Below are 18,063 nucleotides of genomic sequence, written 5' to 3'. Positions count from 1 at the left end.
ACGAGCAGGCACTTGACACTATCAACAGCATTTGAAATATTCATTATGTTCAGATGGGGCTCCTCCGCGAGGGAAGAAGGAAGGCAGCCGCCTGGTTGTTTGTACCTGCGCACTGGGGGCACAGCAGCTGAGAGCAGGCAGGCCTCGTTCCTGTACATCAGCATCCACAGCATCAGCATCCAACACAGCTGATGGCGGGGTGTGGAATCCAAGCCTGGCGTATAAAACGGACAGAGGCAATGGCATTTACTGTACTCTTTCCAAGGGTTGGCAACGAGCGAAGCCAAGCAGCGGAGCAGCAGCAGCAAAAAAGGGAAACGAGGGAACGCTTTGCGAGTCCTGTGCAAACAAACATTCAGACCGTGAATACCAAGTACACGTGGGTTCATCCAGAAAGTTGTGGTGTGGCACAGCCAAACGAGTCCAAGTGCAGTGAAATGTCCATATCGTAATCCTTCTCCTTTTCCCATCCTCCTCCCCAGAAGCATTCTAATAGAAGTTCCGTTTCGCCTTTTGTTTCCATTCGAAAACTCCAACGACGCACACAACTGCCACGCTACGCGTTTTAGCGCGCAAACGGAACATCCTGGCTGGGTCCTGCACGGAGTGTGACGGAGTGACACAGTGACGAAGTGACTGAGGGTAAGTGCTAGTGTATTCGCCTCATTTGATTGCAATTAAAAGAAATTGCTTTAATTGCGAGTTGCCAAGTGCTCGGACGAGTGGAGGTCGCCTCTGCTTGTCTGATTGTGTGTTGCAGCCTTGCACACGTACTCGTACTATTCTGTTAGGTGGTCTGGTGGCATCAACAAGCTGCCACCGCATCGGAGGCAGCTGAGGCACGGCACAGATGCTGAGCGAGGCAAAGATGTGAACGTGCCAGAGGAATAAACAAAACAAAATTTAAGTGAAACTAAAATCCATAAATTGATTTTTCCGCATGCATCCGAGCAGGACAACAGACAGAAGGTTTGCCCGTTATCCGGGTCCAGGTGTCTCCTCTTTTTATTTGCGCCCAAGCAGCAGGCATTATTACCAAATCCGGTTCCAAGCCCCACAGCCAGAAGGCGCGCCAAGCAAAGCTAGACCAGACAATGCCAAAACACAGACACAGACAGAGCCAGCGGTTTCTTTTTCTCTCTCGCTCCCAATCAACGCTCCCAGTCGCCCAGTATCTCTCTCACTTACCCGCTTCCTGCTACGGGCTTGCCGTGCAGCTGCCACGCCACTCACCGCCTGAATCCAAAGCTCGACCACACACCAACCATCATCCGACGGCAGAGATGTGTGCGAGAGCAGCGTTGAATGTGTCCGTGTCTGGCTGGGCTGGCAGCAGCCCTCTTCCAAGTTCCAAGTGTGGGCCCGTCTGTGTCTCTGAGCGTGTGACGCAATGTTTGGAGGTTTTTGAACTGAAGCACTCTCTCACACACACACACAAGCGCACACAAGCGACACACACACCCAAACGAAAGCGTCAAGCGTTTGGAATGCTTAAACGCCTGAAAGTGTGGAAGGTCTTCAATCTCCATCGCCACTGAAATCCGTATTGCCCAGGGCCACTTATTCTCCCCTTTAATCAGTGAGGAGTGTGGATTTGAATTTAAGGTTGAGATATGCAGAATACTTAGCATTTGAAATGATGCCTTCTCTCGTTCATTGATTAATATGCGGTTGTCTTCGATGTCCATTTCACTCTGAATAAAAATCGGTGAGCCCCAGTTAAGTTCGGTTCGAGTAAAACATCATTTAAATGTCTCGAATCCCACAAATTAAGCAGATCAGCACCGCAAGCTGGAGCAGAACTGTATACAAACTTAAAGCTCCTTAATAGCCCATTGATTTAGCCGAACAGCAACCATAGCCATAGATAATCCCCAAACTAAGCCTTATACCCATGAGTGCCTCCTGTCATCGTTTATTTTTATTTACCCATTTTCTCTTCCAAAATATTCTAAGATGAGCTGCAACTGAGGCCCGAACCCCATAATTACCCAAGCATTTCCATTGAATGCTAAAACATAAATTTAATTTATCACTCGCCACAGCAGACCACAAACTGTTTTCGAATAGGTCAATTGACACTTTTTCTGGGGGCACGGCTCACAGATACGAGAATACAGGTGACCAAAGTGTGGGCGAAACTTTTCGACACGTAATTGAGTTCACAAGAGCTGCGGTATAAGCGCAGTCATGCAATTTTTAAGGACTATTGGCAACCGTGCACAGTGCAACTGTGACTGCAACTGTGACTGGGGTCAACGTTATTGATTGGGTTGTTGGCCAGAAAGTAGGGCACTTCCTGGTGGCAGCACAAATGAATTCTAAACTTGCCATTTGACCACAAAATGCACTTTCAGAGAATGCTCTCAAGAGCAGCATTAATTATGACAAGCCAGATACTTCGATACCAGTCCACATCCAAGCGTGTACACGGCATCCAGGTCAATAAATAAGACTCCGACCGGAAATTAGCGAGCAAAACATAAATAGCAAAGGAAACACGACAGTTCGCTTGGGAAGAGAACGGAAGGATGAGAATAAACTGTGTAAAATGTCAAATGCAGAGTGAAAAATGAGCCAAAAGAGGAAATTGGCAAAAAAAAATAAATAAAAAAATGGTCTACTGCCATTGAAGTTAATTGCAGATGTCCAATTAGGAAGCTGACAAGGCATTGGTGGTTGTCCAGGAGCGGAAGCAGTCTTTGATGCAATTAAAAACGCATCTGAATACAGAGAGCTGAACAAAACTGCAAACTAATCTCAGATTTGGCCAACTGGCACTGGCTCTGCTGCAGAATTGCATAATTGAGGCGCCTCCCTCCAGCCCCTAAGAAGCCGCAGCATGTGGCGAAGGCAGAAAAAAAAGGGTACAAGACCTGCGCCAGCAGCTGCTGCTGCTGGCAGAAACTTTTCCGCTGATAATTCGGAAATTTGTGGTGCGCTCAGAAGTATGCTACACATTTTTAGGGAAGTGGAAAAGCTCTTCCTGTCTGCGCGACTGTGTGTGTGTGGGTGTCTGTATTCTCTTTGAGGCAAACTTCAGCAATAAAATACAATTTATGGTAATTTATCTAGCTTAAGCAAGAGCCCTACCCCTCATCAATGGCACAAATTTTTTAATTAATAAATAAATGTTGCGGAAATTTTATCGCATTCAGAGGAGCAGAGCGGACAGAGGCGGCCTGTGAATGCAGGAGACACACACAAAGTATATAATTACGCGATTTGCTAGGGATTAAAGCGGGCTTGACAAATGCCCCAGCCAGCCCCTCACCCCTCTGGCCTAAAGCAGTCATTAATGAGCCGCCTAACGGTAGGCCACAAAGCAGAGAGCATGGGCGATGAAGAGACACTAACACAAAGAGCAAGAATCCCACTTAAATGCACACACACACAAATCCGAGTGGAAGCTTAATATTTCCCGCTGATTATTCCTCCACTTGTACTTCTGAGCGGGGGAAATATTCATAACTGCCCGGAGCCATGGCAACCACCCACCCCACCCCACCCCATCTCATTTAACTTGATTTACAGCCCAGTTTGATGAGCTTGGCCACAAATGGCCAAAGGTGTTGAGTCCGTTCACGCAAATTGTTTGTATAAATATTTCCCTTTACGTGGCTCAGACCTCTCCTACTGCTACGGCTGCTGCTGGCTGCGGGTCTCCTAATTGGGGCCGGACTCAGCGCGAGAATTGCGAGAATTCGCTTCTAAGTCCGCTGGACATTTGTTTGCTACAAATTGCATTTCAAATTCAGGCGCCGGCTAAAGTGAAATCAAGACAAAAGCATTGCCACTGCTCAAATGCAACCGTTCCTAACTCCCGGACAGCAAGAGTGAATGGGAAATGTGGCAATCTGCCCTCGGGCTTAGCTTTGCACGCGGCACGAGTTGTTGCACAAGGGGGAACGGAAAGGAACGGCTGGAGGTGCAGTGGGTGTCAGAGCATGCGGGCATTAAAAGGATTACGACTGGATGGCGCACTGAGAATCAATTAGCAGCGTATACGGTAGTTGATTTCGATGGCTTACCGCTGCGCATCGTCTCAACAACGGGCTAACAAGCGAAACAAAGAGTGGCCCGACTTTGACCTACAGACAGTGGCCTCTTAGATGGTCACACAACCAATTGCCTGGTGTATCTTTTGCCATGCATCCAAGCGGAAAGCGAAAAATATATTGATTCTAAGGTTTAGTAGGAATCGAAAGACTTTCGTTTTCTCTTGCTCTGCCACAGTCTTCCACAGTTCTCTCTGCTCCATAATACCATTTAAAAAGGTTACTGGTATCTTATCGGCGATAGTGGTGTTTTCTAGCTATGTACATATGTAATTCCCCTTCAGTAAATCATCTGAAAGATAATTACAAATACGAGTATCATTGATTTAACGATTACAGCTCTTGCGGTTGCATATTAGATTGCATTACTCACTGAGTGATGTACGATACAGGTAGAGGCCCCGAAGCTGGTCGTTAATTGTCTGTATAACTGGGAACTTTGTTACCTTGCATAATAGCTAACTATTTAACATAGCTTTGGCAGTCGCGACAATATACTACCTGGTAGACAGAGCTTACATATGCAATCTAATGCATTTAATTTACACAATTAGAATCTCGATTAATCCGCCAAGAAGCTCCAAGATGGACAGACGGACATAGCCATATCGATTCAAGAAAATATGTACATAGTACTCTATGGGTTATGGCTGGTACATTTGGATATCAACACGAATTTAATATACCCCGGTACTCTTTGAGTGCCGGATATAATGAAGGCAACGAGACGTGACCACGACCACTCTAGATGACAGGGAATTACTTGATCAACAACAAAAACCAACCGATCATGGGGGTTTACGGAGTCACAAACTGGTTGCCATCGCATAATAATAGTAATACTAATCTACCCATAATACCTACAATAATCAGTCTAATGTCATGTTAAAAGCTTATCAGCGCTCGAATTAAGTTGTTATTATCGGGGCTACAAATACTCGTCCAAAGTTTGAAAATCGCGCGACCATTTCGCATTTCCCAGAACAGAATGACAATGTACAAAACGGAGATAAGTCTGGAATGGAACGAGAGAGAGCACTTGAAACAAATGAAAGTACGTGTACGCTCGACCAGCCACCGCCTCCCCTCCCCCCTGGCACAGCTGGCCCAATTCACATTCCCTGGCGGTGTCTGCGCTAACATTTGCATTATAAATAATAAAACATAATAATTTGCCTTAATCGAATAATGACCCCCAGCCAGCCAGCCAGCCAGCCAGCCAGCCATCCAGTCGACATTGCGAAGATGATGTGGCGGTGGCGTCGCCAGCACGCTGTGAGCCCTGCCAGACCGTACTCGGGACAGGGAAGTGCAAGTGGAAGTTCCCGCAGGCAAATTATTCAATAAACAAATCACAAAACAAAAAAAAAACCCAGAGAGTAGCGTAAATCAAATATGAAGAGAATGAGTGCCAAAGGAGAGCAGGCGACAAGAGAGAGAGAGCGGCGGCGCAACCCAAACACACGTGCTGCAGTCGCTGCCAGGAAAAGGTGGGTGATAGGGAAGTGTGATAAAGGCGGGGTCAGGGCAGAGCAGAGTAAAAGTTGCATTTCAAACGAACTGAGAATGCAATAATGTGAGAGTACAGTGAGGAGAAAGTACAGAGAACGGCCTAACATTGCTCTGCCCTTAGACTGCTGTCAGACATTAAAAATACCCTGACAATTAATTCTCTAATAACTCTGTGACTCTGCATTTGCATTCTGTACTAATTTGAGCATAATTCCCCTAAGCGAGAGCTCACTGTATGCTGATTCATGACAACTGGACTTTTTCCAAGAGCGGTCCGGTCTCGGTCTCGGTCTCTCACAGCAGATATGATGAGTCCAAGCGTCGATCCCAACAGTGCTCGAATAAAGTTATGCAACCGAAAAGTGTAACTTAAAATTCGTGCAATGCCCAACTGCTGCGTCGTAAACTTGTTTTTTATTTTTGTCACCCGTACGATTTGTGATAATTTATGGAGCAGATAAATCGCAAGTTCCGACTTCGGAGTACCCTCGATTGAGATGATATCAGGGCTCACTCCAGAGTGCCGTGCCACTTCAAGGGGTCTGACGCAATACACCGCAGTCCATTCCCATCACTGTTCGTTCTCCAAGCGCCCACTGTGCAGGGCCCCAGCCGCGCTCGAAGTGAGGGTATTGTGTTTGGTTACTTTAGTTTGCAGCGGTTGGTCGGTCTGCGCTGCCATCGAATCAGCTGTTTACAGCAATAACGGCAAATACAAACAGCGGCGGAGAACCGAAAGCATTTTGCAAATCAACATTGCTTTTTATGACGAGAGTTGAGCGCTTGTCGGATTCCGTTTCAGTGCCGCTTTGTCCGTTCGCGATTGCGTTCTCAATACTACGTCTCGTCTCGTCTCGTCTTGTCTCCCCCCCCCCACCGCCCACCGCCGGCGTTGTGCTCCACCTGTGCCGCCACAGCCGCCTCCGTCACTGTCAGCGCCAACATCGCGGAGTGTGTGTGGAAGTGTGGTCTCACCTTTAGGCCTTCTGGCTTGGCCCGATTTCTCTGGGTTCAGTGCAAGGCTAAATCAAAAATGTACGTAGTGTTATGGTTACGGTTACGATGTTGTGGGAGTAAAGGCAAGTTCCCACCTTCAGCCGGTTTAGTTTGAAGTTTACGGCCATTCGCGCTCGAAGGCATGCCAGGGTCTGGGGTCTAGGGTCTAGGTCTCTCGGCTGTTGGTCTTATCGCTCATCGAGTGCAGTTGGAATACGAATAGTGGCTCCATTTATGATTGCTCATAGTGATAGAGTGGGGGAGTCTTCCCCCACATTTTCGGACTCAAATCAGCTGCAAACAAGATAAATGCGGGTGTTGTGAGAAGACTATGGAGGGGAGAACTTCTTTGCACACAATACGCCACATCGAGGTCATTTCAAGCCAGTAATTATCTCAGTCCACTCCAAGGGCGGCGCAGCCCTGCGATTGTGCGAAACTGAATCTGAATGGGGTAAATGAGGCAAATTGATTTAAACAGACTCATTATCAGTTTTAAAAATAAAATCAATTAGGGTGCACACGCAGCGCAGCGCAGCTCTAAAAATACGCATGGGGATGGACGGCAGTTCCTGACCTAATCCACCAGCCAGCCAGCCAGCCAGTCACCCAACACCCAAAGAGCGATCTAATTAGGCGATATGAAAATGAGGAATGACATTCATTTGGACCATTTGTCAATGGTCACGGCATGCCAAATGGAAAAACAAAAATACATCATTTCCCTTTCGATTTGGCTTATCCAAGTGGAGGCTAATGGAATTAAAAGTGTGCACAGCACGGAATGCATTACGGCCACGTGCCAAACGAGCCAAGTGAAGCAAATATCAGTGAGAATGAGACCAAATCAGCGCAGAACCCAAATCCGACATTCCAATTTGGCAGCGTGCTCAGTGGGTGAAATGCGCTCAATTTATTTACAGGTAGAGATAGAGCCAGAGCCAGAGCCAAAGCCAGAGGCAGAGACAGTCAAAGTCAAAGTCAGCCAGTGATAGATGATTGCATTTCCCAAAGTCGAAAGCCCAAAGCCAAAGCCCAAAGCTGGCGGCAGAGGCGACAGAGGCAGTCCCCCTGAGCAACAAGTGGCCCTGAGGGTAAATGCTGTGCTTAAATTTGATTCAATGACTTGATTTAAGCAATGGATGAGTGAGCGTTCGCAAATTGGAATGTTACAACAGCAGCAGCATCAGCACCCGCAGCAGCAACAAATATGCCACTTGAACCAATGGAAATTTGCGTGTAATAACCATCATCAAAAAGTTAATTAAGTCGTTTTAATGTTGGGTATTACGCGTGTCAGCTCTGACTTTCAAAAGCAAAAAGCAATTTCACTATTAGCAGAAACCAGAACGAACTTTCGCTGCCCTCTACTGGGCAGAATGTTATCATTTATTTAAATGCAAGAATCCTTTGGTATATCCCATGCAAAAGTACAGCTTATTGGCGGGATATTCCCATTTATTTTGCCCCGTAATAGTTTATTGCCCTTGTCGAATGTTAATGATCTTTGTAGAAGTGCCTTTCGCATTGCAATCCGGTTATCCCAATGCGCTGTATTAAGCTGTATTAATAAACACAGAAAAACACGAGAATTTCATGGAATTTCCAAGTTTAGGGTTCATATTTATATTACCTTTTGTGACCACAAACTTATGCATGCTTGGGTTTTGGTTTGAACGTTTTCCGGCTAATGCTTTTACAATAATTGGCCACATTTATGTTATGTTACTTGCAGAGAATCAGAATATCAGCTGAAAGCCACTACGAGTGAGCCGTCTAGAAAGAGAACCACTACACAAGCGAGTAACCAAATAACCGAACCACCACTGCACGTCAACGACACCACCGATCGCAGCTCTAGCTGCCACACAGCACAACCGCCCAAATTGTACAGAAGCCACGCCTCGCACGTAGAGCGACGTCCCATCCCAATCCCAGCAGCACGATGGATCTGAAGCACAGCGGCACTGGAGCGGCTGAGAACACTGATTCCTATATAGCTGCCAGCAATTCCACAGACATGATCACGCCCAAGGAGATGGAGAGTAAGGGGGCCAGTAAGGTGGGAGTGGGCGTGACGGGTACGGGCAACGCTCCGCCAGAAGGTGAGTGGAATATTTCATTGGTTAACCGCTAAATGTATAAGCCATCAAATGAGATAATCCATAAGGCAGAAACTTGTACATATGTATAGTATGTACATATGTACATATGTATGCGGCACCACCACTTTCGGTACACTAACTGCGCCTCAAGGTAGGCAATAGTTTAGTGGATGTGTGGGCTGTGGCTAGGACACTCACACATGCATCAGGGAGGCAGTGCACTGCAGTGCCAGGAGCATGGGCAAAAGCCAACCAAAGCCACAGCCACAGCCACAGCCCCAGCCACACATTCACTTAAGTGCATCCCTCGGTGCATCCAAATGTGGCACTCGTGTGTACATACATGAACAGTGTACACCAAACAAACAAATAAATAAATAAGAAAGACTTCAAAGCGTTTTGTGAGTTTCAATGCCATGCATACCAAAATGCTGTCAGCCAGCCAGCCGGCTAGTGGCATCGACACAAAAGACGCAATGGAAACTGGCACACTGAAGAGAGAATGGCTGCAAATATAAATAGAACCCAAGCGTATATACACACTATCAAAGTGCCTATATCGGATTGTGATTTTATATAAACAATTTGTAGCTGGAAAGCATCTTCGTCAGTCAATTATCACAAGAGGATGGATGTCAGTGGCTGTGGCTTAGAGCTAGTTAAACGGTGAAGAGGGCAGAACAAAATGCTTTACTCCACCAATACACCAGAAAATCCGAACTTTCCTCTAATTAGAAGCTGTTATGCTTTGATTCCTCCTTTTTTTGTAACCCGCGAGAGACGGGACTGCGTTGGTTTGCATGAATACTCGGAATAACTGCTCGGAAAGAGAATTCTATTTAAGTAAGTAGTTGGTGGGGCTGGCAAGTAAGCCATCGTCTTAATGCAGTTAATCCTTTGCGACTGCTGTCTGGGGAGGGAGGGTGGCCGTGCGGTGGCGGCGCTAAGGTGGCCTTGAGCAGGACTGCAGGACTACCATGACTACACCTAAGCTGTTCCAACGAGCATTTCAAGTGGCTTTCACCTGTTTCGCATTCTATTTGCAGGCTACAAAGTCTACGCCCGTCGCTGGGCGGTGCTCATTCTCTTTGTGTTCTATTCAGCCTCGAATGCCATGCAATGGATACAATACACCATCATCAACAACATAATCACACGGTAAGAAAGGGCTACTGGGTACTGGAAATGGCAGTGTACGAGAGCGGCACGAGGCAGCAACGAACAAGGCTTGGTGCATCGTATCTAATTTAAAGTTTTCATAAAGCTCATTAAGCAGCTTGACTGTTGCTGCTGCTGCTGCTGCTGCTGCTGCTGCGGGGGGCCGTTACCAAAGCTTAATGAATTCAAAGAATTTGCTCCTCGCTATGGCCAATCGAGCCCCATCAACATGCAGCGCCCTCCCCCATGCAGTCCCACGTCCAGTCAAGTGCGGTTTTGCCACGAATTTGCATTCTAATCGTGGCTCCTCTTTGTTCCGCAGCTACTATGGCATTAGCGATAAATGGGTGGACTGGACATCCATGATTTATATGATCCTGTATATACCGCTCATATTTCCTGGCAGTTGGTTCTTGGACAAAGTGGTAAGTGGGAGCCAGAAGCCGGTAGGCGTGTCTGTCGCCTCGTTCTAATTTCTCTGCCCATTTCTTTGGTTGTCCTTAACAGGGTCTACGTATAACCGCCCTAGTCGGCATCGTTGGGACTTGCATAGGGGCCTGGATAAAGGTCTGTTCGGTGGATCCGTCGCTCTTCTACGTGGGCTTCATTGGCCAGGCGATTGTGGCCTTTGCCCAGGTGTGCATCCTGTCGCTGCCAGCCCGCTTGGCTGCCGTTTGGTTCGGACCCGATCAGTGCTCCTCGGCCACCAGTGTGGGAGTGTTTGGCAATCAGGTAAGTCGCATGCGTATAGGCCATATTGCACTTGCTATTGATGTTCATGGAGTAATCTGCCCTGCGGAATTGCCATGTTAACCAGCGCAAACACATCTCGTACTATTCACTCAGTCTCTGTGACATTGCAGAGGCAGTTACTCAGCCGAAAAATTTGCATTAACACAGAAAAGGCAGCCCATCCGCCCATTCGCAGCTGGCAGATTGATGCCGCAGTAGCAAGTCCTGGCACCGAGCGAGCCTTGCCCACTTCCGGCTAGGCGGATGTGGCTTGCTCAGACAATTTCTGTGGTCCGCTCTGGTTGGCTGGCAATCACAAAATTGCGAAAAACCCAGGGAAAATACGAGGGAACTGCATCACAAGTTAAACAAAACTGACAACGACAAGGTCGTACGCTCCTGCCTTCTTCCACATCAGTGGACATCAGCAGCAGGCCTTGCCCTCGCCACTGCTACCCGCTGCTAATGCATGCGAAAGAGTCTTTTGATTTGCCGCACTGCATCTGCTCGGAGACAAAGTTCAATTTATTCTGCAATGAAAACAAACGGAATGGACTCTTCAAAATTCCTCAATGGCTAAGTGATTGGCAGGACCACGGCGCAAAGAATTCCCGGGAGGGGGGGACAGGAACAAGGACGGGACAGACAAATGAAATGCCAGGGAGGAAGGTGCGATCCAATGATGCATTATGCGGTTGCATCAAATGGACGTCTTGAGTTTGTGGCTGACCAAAGAGTTGACTATTTGATTTCAGTCACTCACTGCACTTGCATAACTCGAACAAGCCGCAAGCCACAAGCCACAAGCAGAGTTTAAGTTAATTACGGAACGAATAGGAAGGAATGGAAAGGAAAGGGTAAGGGTTACGCCCACACAATGGGAAAGGAATAACGATATATGCCAATGGAATGGCATATATTTCCTGTGATTAAGAGGCATTACCAATCTAAATCCAACCCTATAGTAGTACCAACTGCCCATAGTCTTTAACCTTTGCCTGTCGTGTCCTGGCCCAGTCCAACATCAGCTGGATGCTGCTTCTGCTGTGGACATTTTATGGGCTTATAACACCGCAAAACAATTAGCCTGCTTGCTCAGCCATTAGAATGGCATGTCAGGTGAGGTTTCGGGTTGTAGTGAAAGACTGAAAGGTGAGGCAAGCTAATGGGATGGTATGTCAGTGGTTGTTATAGGAGCAGTTTGACCTAAATGTTGATTTACGAGGCAGAGCAGTGTGCAGTCTGCATGCTGCATGGTGCATGCTCTGCCTGGATGCGAGTGCAAATGTGTGGCTCAAACATCGAATGGCATGCTGGCAGGACGCATTGCATCCTAACCTGTAATTGTACATGTGCATGTGCGGGCAGGTGCAGGTGCAGGTGTGTGTGTGAGGATTGTCATATTTGCCTTTCACTCGAGTGCAGATGAAAAGGCGTATAATTTCCGCTTGTTGTTCGCCAGCACACAGCAGCACACAGCAGCCAAGAGGAAGTCACTCTGGGATGTGACAATATGAGACAAGGTGATGATGAGGTGACTGTGTCTGTGTCTGTGGCTGTGTCTGCTCCTGTGACTGTGGCTGTGTCTGCTCCTGTGACTGTGTCTGTGTCTGCTCCTGTGACTGTGTTGATGTGTACCAAGAGCGACGAAGAGAGCACCATGGCAGGGAAGAGTAGGTCAAGTGGCCTGGCTCGACACGACTGAGTTGTATGATAGAGCAATGCAAAGAGCGATGGGGCAGAGCAAGGCTTTAAGTCAGCCGCCAGAGTAATCTCTTGTCGAAAATGCAAGCCAAACTTGTACCCAAAAAAAAACTCGCTCAACGTTCACATAAAGCCAGCGGGGGATGCCATGATAGCCCACATACGGTGTGGCATTGAATGTGCTCGCGTTCTCCTCCTCCTTCATCCTTTGCTCCTCTTGGTTTGCTGAATCGACTCGTCTCCGCCTTATTTGGCAAGGACAACGCGTCACACGCCCCCCCTTCTGCCCTGCACAGGCACTTTCACTGATTCCTGAGCTCCGCTGAGCTCTGCTGCGGCGGATTTGGCAGGGGAAGAGCTTCGGTGGGGGGGTCCCTGGGCTGGGCCAGGCCTGCCATTGTTGCCAGAGTGCTGCGCAAACATAGTTTCTTTTCCTCTATTTTTTTTCGGTGTTTTATTTCTACGTTTTTTACGTAGTTTCTGCAACAACAGCCTGCCGCGCCGTGCGCCGCGTTGAGGCGCATGTAAACACGGCAAAGAGCGAATTCCGTCACCAAGTAGGAAATGTTCTCCAGCGGCCATTTCAGCCGCCGCCGTGAAGCAGCCTGCTGCGACTCATGGTCGCGCGCGATGCTATAGATGCTCTTTCAATTTGCACAAAACCGTTGGGAACGCAGACCGAGACCGAGACCCAGACGGGGACAGGACCCTGAACGAAAGTCTTCAGTCAGCTCAAATATTTATTCTTAATACCATAGAGATAATAAGAGGAGAGGAAGAGGTACAGAGCCGCTTTAAGTCCCACTCGAACATCTTTTCGCGACTCTTTGTAAAAAAGCCAAATAGCAAAACAAAACAGAAGGGAGGGCCGTAGGGATAAGCTCTGGGCCAACCTTGTTTATGGCCCATCTCTCGATTCCATTTATGCAAATTATTGCAATTCTATGAATTTCCTGCTTTTATTGTTTTCAAGATCAGATTTCACTTTTTCCTGGCATAACCGATTTTATTCTGAATCAAATAAAATTATTCATATTTTATTCATATTGTTGTTAACGGTATTGAGGGGAATCGATTCGATTTACTTTCATGGATTTTATATGTTTGTTTTATGTACTTTATGTATGTAAAGATGTAGATGCTTTTATTACTGTCCATTTCCTGGTTTTTTTAGTGTAACAACAAAGGCCGAAAAAAGTGCGACTGATTTTTTCGATTGAATATTCTGTAATTATTACTCATAGATCGAGCTAAAGTTTTCCGGATTCTGGCAAAAAAATTCTTCAATGTCCTATCCTTTTTTAACACTTTATATTTAATTTCTTGGGGATATGGCTGTTGCTGTCATATAACACTTTAGCATAAAATTGTTTATATTAATGTTTTCTAATCAAGGTCAACTCCTAGCAATTAGATGTACTTACACTTACCGATATCTTGCCTGCGTTTCATGCAAATAAAGATGTGAAAGAGCAAAATTGATTCAGTTCAATTGTCCACATATGCATACGTACATGTGTATGTATGTATGTATGTATTGTCTCGCCCTCCTCCAAATCTGACAATGGTCTGTGTAGGCATGACAATAGATTTCACCTTAGGGTGGCAGTAGTGTTCCCACTGCACCTCTGCCCACTGCCTTTGACTTGTGTCCTGTCCTGTCCTGTCTCATTCATGGCTGTGACGGAACAAAAAGTTTTGTGTATTGTTGGCGAGGCCTGGTGCAATAACTGATACTCGCTTTGTTTGTTTTGTGTTGAAATAAAAACAATTGGAATAATACTGAACAAGCAGTATTTAATTTTATTATATTTCGATCTGCAACTAAGGAACCACAGATAAGCCGTAAGAGGATCAATTTATTGAGGAATTTTTCATATGGCCCAAATGCAAGATAAATTATTCAAACATTTCGTTGCTGGATAGTTAAAGTATGGAAAATTCACTGAAATGATTTCGCATGAAAAAGTGCTTTCGGTGGGCCAATTTATTTACCGGACTGTGAAATGTCACTTGGCCTTAAATACGCCAAACTGCCACTAAAACCGATTTATAGCAGGCCAAACAATATCGTAAACAAAAAAAAAACACGAGATGGAACGTTTGAGTCGCTTCTGTAGACGCGACTCTACTTTTATACCTGGACTCAGTCAGTATATAAATTTTTAAGCTTATGATTTATGTAGAATTTGAAAATATTTTACATTTTACATTTTTTTTGGCTACATCAGTTATCTACATCTTCTCTGCGAAAGGTCGCGCATTGCACAGGGCAGAGTGTGTGCGAGCGAGAAAGAGAATGAATAGCGTCAACAGCGCAGGAGGAGGGGGGAGAAGCTACTGAAAATTACTTTCTTTATTCTGGCTATAATAATGATCTGATTCTGACTCGGCAATCTGGTAGATATGGTCATTCTCTCCGATACTGTGTTTTTAGTTTTCTAGTATCTTCAAAATTGTGGCTGCCACTTTTACCACAAATCTAATATACCCCTTAACTCGTTGAGTACGGGTATAAATGTAGTAAGAATGGTACAATCTAGTGTGAGGGCAGTCAGATACTCCCTATCCACCCTAGTCACTTTAATTTTTAAAGTAGGTTAGTCACAGGTTTTGGTTAGTCTCTAAACTAAGTCTGCTTTATCCTCCAGATAAAAAAAACTCAAACGAATACGCTCAAATTATAAGAGCATTTAGCACTGAATATGTTCCTACAAATTCTAGCAAAATCCAGCAGGAATCATCACATCCCTTGACACCCAGTGTTAAAAAAAAATTAAGAAAAAAATTTCAAAAATTGCATAGCTCAACTTTGTGCATGGCGTGTGGAAAAAAGCGGTGCTGTTACAGCAGGATCCCGGACTCGGGCACGACCTAGAGCCCGGCGTGTGCATCCGCGACATAGCGCCACAAAACTTTGACGAAAACAAAAACAGAACAGCAACACACGAGGAAGCGGAAGTAGTAGCAGGGAGAACGGTGGCAAAAGTTCGAATATGCAGCTCCGTATAAATCAATCTCACAGCTCCACCGTAAATAAAACATAGTAGAGATAGAGTAGGGGGTAGGGGGATTATAACGGGAGTGGTGCTGGTTCTGGGTCAGGGACTGTGCTAGGGGCTGGTAGAGAAAGTGAAAGTCCGGAAGGCAGCCAGAAATAGTAGCGGAATCCAAAGCAGAATCGGAAGCGGAAAAAGATTCCGTTTTGAGCGACTTGTACAGTGGGCACTCCATTCATTTCCAGCTGGGCGTGGCAATTGGCTTTGTACTGCCACCGATGCTGGTACCGAACTCCGAGGATCTGGAAACGGTGGGCAAGGATCTGCAGATGATGTTTTACATGGTGGCCGGACTCACCAGCGTGCTGCTCGTCCTGATGGTGCTATGTAAGAGAAACCCTTGAACGGATGGAGGATTGGTAATGGAGGTGAATCCTTTTGTGCTCTTGCAGTCTTCCAGGACAAGCCACCGACCCCGCCGTCGGCGGCCCAGGAGGCTGCCCAGCGGCTAGAGGGTATCGAAGCCGAGCAGGTCAGCTTTATGCAGTCGCTAAAGAATCTGATTACCAATCGCAACTTCATCCTACTGCTGCTCTCCTACGGCATCAATGTGGGTGTCTTCTATGCCATCTCAACGCTGCTCAATCCGGTATGAGTTGCCTTTCAAAGCCTTCAATCACATTCTAACCCCTGCTCTTCAGGTGGTGCTCAAGTATTATCCCAACCATGAGATCGACGCTGGCCGCATTGGCCTCAGCATTGTTCTGGCAGGCATGCTGGGCTCTGTGGTCTCTGGCATTGTGCTGGACAAGACGCACAAGTTCAAGTAAGTACAGCAGCAGGGAACAAAAGGCAAAGAACTTTTCAAAACGATGAAAACTCATTACGCATACGCCATGTGGTCTGGTAAAGTTTCAACAGGCGGGAAGCGAAAATTCAAATTAATTTCTCCCTTTTCCACTTAATTTCTAAAGAGTCCCACTCAATGCTGTTGTTCCCCCTCTCCCTCTCTCTCTCTCTCTCTCTCTCTCTAGGGAGACGACGCTGGCGGTGTACGCACTCTCCATGGTGGGCATGTGGATATTCACATTCACCCTGGACACAGGACACATAGCGGTGGTTTACCTAACAGCGTCGCTGCTGGGGTAAGTCACAGATATTCACACCCAAGGGGGCGCACGAGACTAGTAAGTTAACTGCCTTCTGTGATTCTCCTCTGCAGCTTCTTCATGACCGGATACTTGCCGGTGGGCTTTGAGTTTGGCGCCGAGCTAACGTTCCCCGAACCGGAGGGCACATCTTCCGGGCTGCTGAATGCCTCGGCCCAGACCTTTGGCATTTGCTTCACACTCTTCTACTCGGAGCTCTTCACAGCGTTCGGAGACATTGCCGCCAACACTACTATGGCGGTGATGCTGATTGTGGGCACGATTATAACGGCCGCCACCCGGTCTGATCTGCGGCGCCAGAACGCGCAAGCTGGCAGTGCGGCTGGCAACCCCTAAATTCCCTCTCTACCCTCTTCCCCAGAAACACCACCCACACCCACACCCACACCACACACCCAACTATCCTCAACCACACCAGCTCAGTGACAGGACCTGTCGACTGTTTTTATGTATAGTACGAGTATTCTACGCATATCAATTGTTTAACATTTTTTAATTTATTTTATTGTTTATTGTTTACTGTATGTACACTTCCTTTTTAGCCTTAAGTGTTGAATTATGAAATGTTCATTAAAAATGCACACAAACAACACACACAACACACACACACACATATGAGTAAGCTTAGACAATTATTTTTAAAATTTTATATTGGCCAAGGCGTTTAAGGTTTAGTAAGTAATACAATGACTTGCATCGAAATTCAACTTTATCCATTCTGTTGCAACAGTACCGACCATGCCCCACCACCACACACTCAACAGAGGATTCCACACAGAGATACAATGTTATACATATAGATATATTTATCCCTCAGTATTATAGCCACCAAATAATGTAGAGAATTACTTGTATTGTATTCCAATCGGTCCAGGCAATCCAAAGCAGGTACCTAAGCGACCCAAGCCAAGACAAAACTATAACCAAACATTAGCGGACTCGGGACTTCAATTACTCCCCCCGCCATCCCAAAATATATGTACTTCTATGCATATATGTATGTACATATGTATGTATGTAAGCATATTTTGAGACACCAACCCGATCCAGAAGAGCACACTCGCTATTGTTGTACAAAGCACGAGAATATCCTGCGTATATCTGGCATATCTGGCAAGCTGTAATCATTTTGGAGAATTTACAACCACCAAGCGCCTGCGACGAGCAGACGGCTGATTAAAGTCAAACACAAACACACAATATACTGCATACAATATACCAACATATACATATATCCAATATATACGTACCTATATATAATATACATACGATATCGTTGTGAACTAGAGGAAAACATACGAGCGAAAAATGTGTATTCAAATTTTGTAGACAGCCTTTAGGCCAATGGTCAGTCGCCAATAAAGCTAGCGTCAATTGAAATGGCAGAGGCAGAGACAGAGACAGAAGAGCCCCCATACTATAAACTACCTGACATGAGCTGCTACCAGCAGAACAACCAACAACCACCTACACACGAAACATATGAGAGGCCTGAGTAAAGTGCAGCCAGAGCCGAGATCGTGATGCGTGCGCAAGCTTCAACTCTCACTGGATGTTAGATCGCGGATGGTAACAGATAGTAGCCACAACTTCATAGCCAAGAGTTATTATGTGTATATGTGTATGTGTA

The 18,063-nt window shown here is 46.2% G+C and overlaps 1 protein-coding gene across 4 annotated transcripts; it reads left to right on the top strand.

Moving 5' to 3' along the window:
* The first annotated feature begins 276 nt into the window (after positions 1 to 276).
* LOC111081634 (feline leukemia virus subgroup C receptor-related protein 2) lies at positions 277 to 17,331 on the top strand. Of its 4 annotated transcripts, none has more exons than XM_041592849.1 (11): positions 277 to 379; positions 570 to 642; positions 8,302 to 8,671; positions 9,718 to 9,829; positions 10,152 to 10,254; positions 10,337 to 10,561; positions 15,510 to 15,651; positions 15,717 to 15,913; positions 15,966 to 16,090; positions 16,299 to 16,409; positions 16,487 to 17,331. In XM_041592849.1, the coding sequence occupies exons 3-11, from the start codon at positions 8,512 to 8,514 to the stop codon at positions 16,767 to 16,769; spliced, it is 1,458 nt and encodes a 485-aa protein (XP_041448783.1). In that variant the 5' UTR covers positions 277 to 379; positions 570 to 642; positions 8,302 to 8,511; the 3' UTR covers positions 16,770 to 17,331. The 4 variants fall into 4 exon arrangements, with proteins under 4 accessions (XP_041448783.1, XP_041448782.1, XP_041448781.1 ...); XM_041592848.1 differs by having other exon boundaries at positions 277 to 439; XM_041592847.1 differs by having other exon boundaries at positions 277 to 642.
* Positions 17,332 to 18,063: the final 732 nt, after the last annotated feature.

Source organism: Drosophila obscura, unplaced genomic scaffold, assembly GCF_018151105.1.
Source record: "Drosophila obscura isolate BZ-5 IFL unplaced genomic scaffold, ASM1815110v1 contig_186, whole genome shotgun sequence".
NCBI classification, from domain to species: domain Eukaryota; kingdom Metazoa; phylum Arthropoda; class Insecta; order Diptera; family Drosophilidae; genus Drosophila; species Drosophila obscura.
This window is presented reverse-complemented; position numbering and strand designations above follow the sequence as displayed.

What these genes read in the sequence shown, in the direction of transcription:
- LOC111081634 (XM_041592849.1), top strand. Translation starts at nt 8,512, where the DNA reads ATGGATCTGAAGCACAGCGGCACTGGAGCGGCTGAGAACACTGATTCC. An exon ending in TCTCAACGCTGCTCAATCCG is followed by an intron (nt 15,914 to 15,965) that starts GTATGAGTTGCC and finishes CCTGCTCTTCAG; the next exon opens with GTGGTGCTCAAGTATTATCC. An exon ending in GACAAGACGCACAAGTTCAA is followed by an intron (nt 16,091 to 16,298) that starts GTAAGTACAGCA and finishes CTCTCTCTCTAG; the next exon opens with GGAGACGACGCTGGCGGTGT.